At 31.6% G+C, this 6,377-nt stretch overlaps 2 protein-coding genes across 4 annotated transcripts in view; one reads left to right on the top strand and one right to left on the bottom strand.

The window, feature by feature from the left end:
- Window positions 1–2,254: 2,254 nt before the first annotated feature.
- On the bottom strand, window positions 2,255–4,287 carry RpS15A (ribosomal protein S15A). 2 transcript variants are annotated; one of them, XM_013326988.1, is made up of 4 exons: window positions 4,179–4,287; window positions 3,681–3,978; window positions 2,669–2,763; window positions 2,255–2,575 (listed from the first exon to the last, which is right to left on the bottom strand). In XM_013326988.1, exons 2-3 carry the CDS (start codon window positions 3,974–3,976, stop codon window positions 2,670–2,672), a joined length of 390 nt encoding a protein of 129 aa, XP_013182442.1. In that variant the 5' UTR covers window positions 3,977–3,978; window positions 4,179–4,287; the 3' UTR covers window positions 2,255–2,575; window position 2,669.
- Window positions 4,288–5,371: 1,084 nt separating this feature from the next.
- sdk (sidekick cell adhesion molecule) overlaps window positions 5,372–6,377 on the top strand; it is a 39,220-nt gene continuing 38,214 nt past the window's right edge. The window contains exon 1 of one of the 2 annotated variants that reach the window (XM_013326773.1): window positions 5,372–5,903. In XM_013326773.1, coding sequence (XP_013182227.1) covers window positions 5,803–5,903 — 101 coding nt within the window. In that variant the 5' untranslated portion in view covers window positions 5,372–5,802. Of the gene's footprint in view, window positions 5,909–6,377 lie in introns of both variants that reach the window. The other variant, XM_013326772.1, reaches the window with a different exon arrangement.

Raw genomic sequence — 6,377 nt, 5'->3', positions numbered from 1 at the left:
CCGGAGGTAATAAATGAGTCTATTGACACCTATCATTTTACCGCATAGTAACGGCATGGGCGTTGCCAGACGAAGACCGAAGGCTAGGTCTAGAGGGGCAGCTACCATTAATATGGTTTCATTCGAAGTAGTTTTTTATCTATTTTACATTGATGTATTCTCTAAGGGGACGGCTGTAGGGCGACGCCCATGATTGCCGGCAAACTTTAGAAATTTCACGTGGAATACATAAATATGAAAAGATTTGATTATGACCTTGTCTATTTAAAACAACGCAGCGATTAACGCTTCAATATGCATGATGAAGATACGAAATTATTTTCACTGCTAATAATCCAATGAAACGCAACTTTGGCATCGATACGATTTTATTCTATTATATATAGTAAAAGTAGATAGAATGATAACCACTTTATTCAATTTCATCATTAATTTGGTTATTGGATTGTCCATTTTAGGATTCCAAACAAGTTTTTGTTCAGTGAAGTCAGGCCAATACCGTCTGTCGTCGTGGGTGTTTAAACGTAAAAATACATATTTAAATTTCAATTATTACCAAAGATTATATTAAATATTGTATGATTGTAAAAAAATTTAACTAATTCACTTGTCTTGCTTGATTTCGAATAACCGCAGTGTAATAATATTAAGTGATTGATGCGACGTTAGATGCATGCGATATAATTTAAGCAGGCGAAGGACATCACCAAAATTGCTGAGCACATATTACAGTCTGCTTCGTTATTCTTAAATTGCTTGCGCAACATAATATGATGTCATGTGTATTCAGGAAGACTATGCTAAAGTCACGTCGATACTTTGGTCAATGTAATCATGCAATTTATGCGTTATTTTTTAAATTATTTTAGTTTTAGCAAAACATCGTCGAAAAATATGACAACTTATATTTTTTTTGTATGTAGAGCGTCGATGATTCAGGGCTAAGCACTTGACCTGTAATATAAAAGTCTTGGATTTAAATCCCGCCATGTGCGTTCTTTGCGAAGAAATTCAAAGATCAGCATGAAGTCAACCAATCCGCACTGGGCCATCGAGGTTGTCTATAGCCTAGTCATTTCATTCATTTATGATCTAAAAAGCTTATTTCCGAACAGATCCAATTACCGATCTGGAAACGTTAATATCTGTGGCAAAGCGACTTTATAATTTTCTAATAAAACCAAGCCAACCAGGTAGTTAGACAATGGGCTGGAATCGGGAACGCAGTGCAATTATAACGGTTGCTTCAAGCGTTACTCGTATATACCATAACAGTTGTTGCACAGTTAAACAGTAAGCACAATAATGCGCTTCATACCTTCTCCAATAGAATTACGTGAAAAACATTTTTTTACACTTTACAGAAAGTCCATTAAATCAGTTATCGTGAGCTAATTCTGTGACATTCACAAAGATCATTCCCTTTCTGTTAAAATAAATGCCCATACATTACTGATATGAATATGCTGGATGATATTCATACCACTTCAAATTTTAAAGGTTTAGAAGGATTTTAATCTTGGTCTCTAATATATACAAAAGTAATTCTTCCTTATTATAACAGTCGAAGCACGTTAAGAGAGAAACCTCTATAAGCATGTCATTGTCCAGTCTCTCTATAAGCAAGAAAACTATGGCGGTCCTTTACTCTCACTTATCAAGGTTCGACTGTATTCCTATCATTCCTCAGCCACATTCATAGATGCCAAAATTATGTATGTGGCTTAAACATTACCTAATAACTTTAAAAAACAACATGCAAGAAATAAGACTACCTATCCGCAATAACATAGTAATTTTCATGTCTCTTCGCAACCCTCATTGCACTAACTGTTGCCCGCAGATTTGTCCACTGTTATATATCTCTTCTAAAATATTTGCAATTCCTTTCATAATAAAATAGATAACATGTATGGGGAACATAAATCACATTGCTATAGCAGGCAAAACGTAAAAGCTTTTACAGATAAAAAATGGAAAAGAATCGATGAAATCAAAAAAGCTTTTAGTCATCTCATACCAATTTGTTTAGTATCAATATTTATTAACATTTAGTTTAAAAAATGTGTTATGATTATTTTATTATTTATCATTCATATATAAAAGATTATACAAAATATATTATATTAAAAATAGAGCAGCACCGACTGCGGAATCCCATGACTCAAACAACCAGTGTTCAGGGCTGTAGAGATTATTTATATTATTAAATTAATTAATTTGCAAATTAAATGTCATAAAATGAAATATTGGCTAAAAAATTAAGATAGTAAATCTTACTTTTTATTATCTTAGTTTTTACAAATGTGATACATTGGTTGAATGAATGTATTTTAAAGATAAAATTTTACACAGGTAGTCTAGATGTATGCATAGGTTGCTGTTTCTTTTTAATTCAGTATTCAAAATTTAGTCAATATACAAAGAGAAATATACAAGAAGAACATACTCAATGTCATGAATCTCAATGGTAGTTGTATCTTAATGGTTAGTGGATAGTAGTTTTTTTTTTCAACATATTCATGAAATGGTCCATTTTCAGATCAATTCCTTGTCGCCTTGGCTTAGTGCTGGACTAAAAAACAAAATTGTTACCCTATGTATTGTACTTTTGCAAGTAGTATGATAAATAAAACAAAAATTATTTTTTCAAATGTATTGCATTAACCTTAGAAAAAGAAGCCTAGGATCTTTCCTCCCAGATGTTTCCTTCTGGCTTCTTCATGGTCCATTATACCACCACTAGTAGTAAGGACGAGGTATCTGAAAATGAACAAAAAAAAAGATTAGAAACGATCATAACTTTAAATTGGCACTACTTGAATTACTGATAAAATCAATGTTTTTCGAAAGTAAAGGGAAGTGAAGAGTATCATCTGAATTATAATCTAAAGAGACTATGTAATTCTCTTTCAGACCTTATGTAAAATAATGTAAATTGTAATTCTGTCTATTCAGTCAGACTTTTGGTAAAAATGTAAACTATAATTGTATGAAACTACACAGACAATGCTTCCTATGAAAGACAGCATCAATTTGTGTAAGAACATTTTCTATAGCACAATACTTCAAATGACAACCAACAAGAACTATTGGTGATCCGCGGTTATTGTGCTGGTATAAGATCCAAAATGCCCACAAAACTATTCTATTTTCTCAGCTTGGGAGAAAGTGGGATCAATTATTGTTTATGGCCTGTCTCGTTACTAACATCATCTCAATGGACAAAAGTGCCTGACAACACAGTATTCGCTGTTGACGCAGAATTTTTTTTAGTAATTATTGGTTTTACTGTGTGTATGCATTCCACATTAAACTAACAGCTTCATGAGTAACTTATATACACAATTCAAGTTGGCAAGGTAACATGGTTCATCTAAAATATTCATGTTCACTATCCCTCAAAATGTAAAAGACATCAAATCTAAAAACACTAACAAACCTTAATTTTTAAAAATTAGAATGTACTTTATTACTAATTTACAGTCTACTGACTTAGTAACTGAATTACATGTTCTTGGAAAACCTTTTAATATTATTAAACATTTATCATTGCCATTATTGATGGTATGCAATTATGATACACATGTAATTTAATTAAGAGAGTTTTGAAGGATTATGGAAGACAGCATAAGAACTGGTTTATCCTACATTTACACTTAAATTACTCGAAAACTTACCCGAACTGCCGGGATGGAAGGAGGTTAGTCCACCTTTCTATATCGTTGATAGGTACATCAAAACGCGGTGATATTACTCCACATTTGTTTAATCTGCCAGTGAGATTGACTACTATTTTTCCAGCCCTGTGATCATCGACAATTTCAAATTCACCGATGTATCCGTGCTTCATCATCACAGTGAGGAATTTAACAATAACTTTGGAGCAGGGCCGAATGAGCACTTGCCGTTTGCCTCTTCGCTCGGCATTGTGAATTGATTTCAAGGCATCACTCAATACATTCATACGCACCATGGCTGAAATTTAGAAACAATTACTGTAGAAACACTTCACCAGCGCACGGGAGAAGAAATGTCAAAACATATCTAAACAACATAGGTTAACAAGATGTTTGTATGTAAATCACTAAAATAACATTTAAAACAGGGGACACCTTAAATATTGTAAAAGATTTAGTTCAATTTACGTCCATGAATTCGGTAAATTTAATGATTACCTAGGATTTAAAACCCGCCTCAACGTTCAGTAATGACAGGTTAGCCGAAAAGAAAAAGAAAGATTTTTGTGACGCCGGTGTTGCAAACGGTAAAATTGTAAGACCATAGCCTATAGCCACAAATTCATGTTTTACTCTCTATTTAGTTGTCTGTGGCATCTTGTATGGTTCTTTGACATTGAATGACAGGACCCAGAGACCGTTTTATACAGTCACGCCAATTTTATTATTAAGGAGATTAAAACACACACATTCCGACCGCCAAATGCACAAAGATACCAAAAAATACGTAACTTCTGCAATGTCTTACAATTTACCGTATAGGGACAGCGATCAGTAATGTCGATGAAAAGACATTATGGAGATGTAAATTTTTTTCATAGCTTACATCTGTAACTAGACCATCTGTAACTTCTGCGTATAATAGTTCTGATTAAATATATGCCCTATAAATTTTCCTCGTTTTTTTATAAGTGTGAAATTTTGGAGTCAGAGCTCAGTTCTGTTCATAAATTTGTAAGTGTCCGCAATCAGCAAAGCGTGTCAGAATTTATTTAGTATATATTTAGTACAACGGCGGGTTTTATATTGTCCATTTCTACTAGACAAAAATCCCCTATATAGTCCATAATACATTTTTTTTAATTTCAGTCTTACCAATAGAAAAAAAATATTAATGTCAACTCAAAACTAAACATAAACAAGGGTTTAATACCTAACTTAAATGTAGCTTAATACATTTCCAAGTGAATTTAGAATTCGGAAGGAGTTAAACCAAAATGAATAAATGATTAATCTTTTTGTTCTTTCGTCGAATGTTACCAGCCAGTGTAGCCAGTATATACAGTATTCTACCACTTAGCGGAATTAGAACAGATAAATTGATAGATGAATAGATAATGTGATAGAGAAATAGATATTCGCAGAATTTTTTGTACCATACAAAAAAATAAGAAAATTTGTAATTATCAAACTTCCTTTGCTAGTTTAGTTGTAGATTATTTGTAAATGTATTTTTACCAAAAATTGGATTTGTTCTTTTTCCATTTTTATACGTTATAAAATTATATCTTTTTTGATTATTCTAATGATTATGATATTACTTAAAGCATAATTTTAGAACTGATGTGACAAGTACAATTTAGCAGAATTTTTAAGTTACATTCTGGTCACACTATGTGCGACTGAACTCGCTAGTTCGTACGTACGCACGCGTCCCGCTCAAGTCCGACGAGTGAATAACAAGTGATTGTGAAATAAAGTTTGAAGAACTTTCAAAGTTTTTAAATGTTAACAAAATTATAAAAAGAAGTTATGTTATTATTTTCTTCTATAACCGTGAGTTTGAATGTGATTAAGTTAACGTTAAGTTATGAACATGAACTTTTTAAAACTACTTTATAGGGCCCATAAAGTTGAGTGAACTTTCGTACCTTCGTGCCGTTTGGAATCGCGCAAATCACACAGGTGTTATGTTGTGAGAGTTAAATCCTAGCAACCAGTTCAAAAATGCAGCTTTGTTTAAGTATCTATTTAAGTAATATATATTTTTGTCATGAAACAAGTTTAGAAACAATAAGCAATGTGCAATTCTAAGTGGTGAGCAAATACTTTACATCGGGTTATGGAAGAATTAGAACGATTACTAAAGATGTATTCAAGGAAATTTCTTGGGTTCCTGTTAACAACATATTTTTTGATTCAAATTGTAACTGCCTCAGAAACTTCAGGTAAGTCGATATTGATATTTTGTAACTAATCATATTACTATTATATATTCTCTATTTATGTAATAAATTAGTAAATAAAATTAATTTTGTATAAATATCTGACGGTACTTTAAAATAAATCAATAATGAAACGTATTTGTTTAATACCTCAAATGATTTCTTTACATATATATATATAGACATGTAACTAAAAATTATTATATTATATCAAGTGAGTGATCATTCTTAATACATACAAATTCTACAACTTAAATGACATTCTTTATTTAAATACGAGAGGTAAATTAAGTTAAATGAAATTAATATATGTTGAGGTAACATAATATCTCTATCATTTCATTGTTCGAAAGTAATTTAAAGTAAGTTTTTTAGGATCTGATAATATTGTACTAGACTGTATTATTTAATCACTTAGTGTGTAAAAACATTCGTTTACCATGAAATGTAACATAACAAAAGTTAGCTTTAA

The sequence above is a fragment of the Papilio xuthus genome, unplaced genomic scaffold (genome assembly GCF_000836235.2).
Source record: "Papilio xuthus unplaced genomic scaffold, Pxut_1.1 DF828780.1, whole genome shotgun sequence".
NCBI lineage: Eukaryota > Metazoa > Arthropoda > Insecta > Lepidoptera > Papilionidae > Papilio > Papilio xuthus.
The sequence above is the reverse complement of the archived record's forward strand: the minus strand, read 5'-3'. Positions and strand labels throughout refer to the sequence as shown.

Coding starts and splice junctions, on each gene's coding strand:
- RpS15A (XM_013326988.1), bottom strand. CDS start 3,976: ATGGTGCGTATGAATGTATTGAGTGATGCCTTGAAATCAATTCACAAT. Junction 2,764..3,680: donor CTTCCATCCCGGCAGTTCGG/GTAAGTTTTCGA, acceptor GTTCATTTTCAG/ATACCTCGTCCTTACTACTA.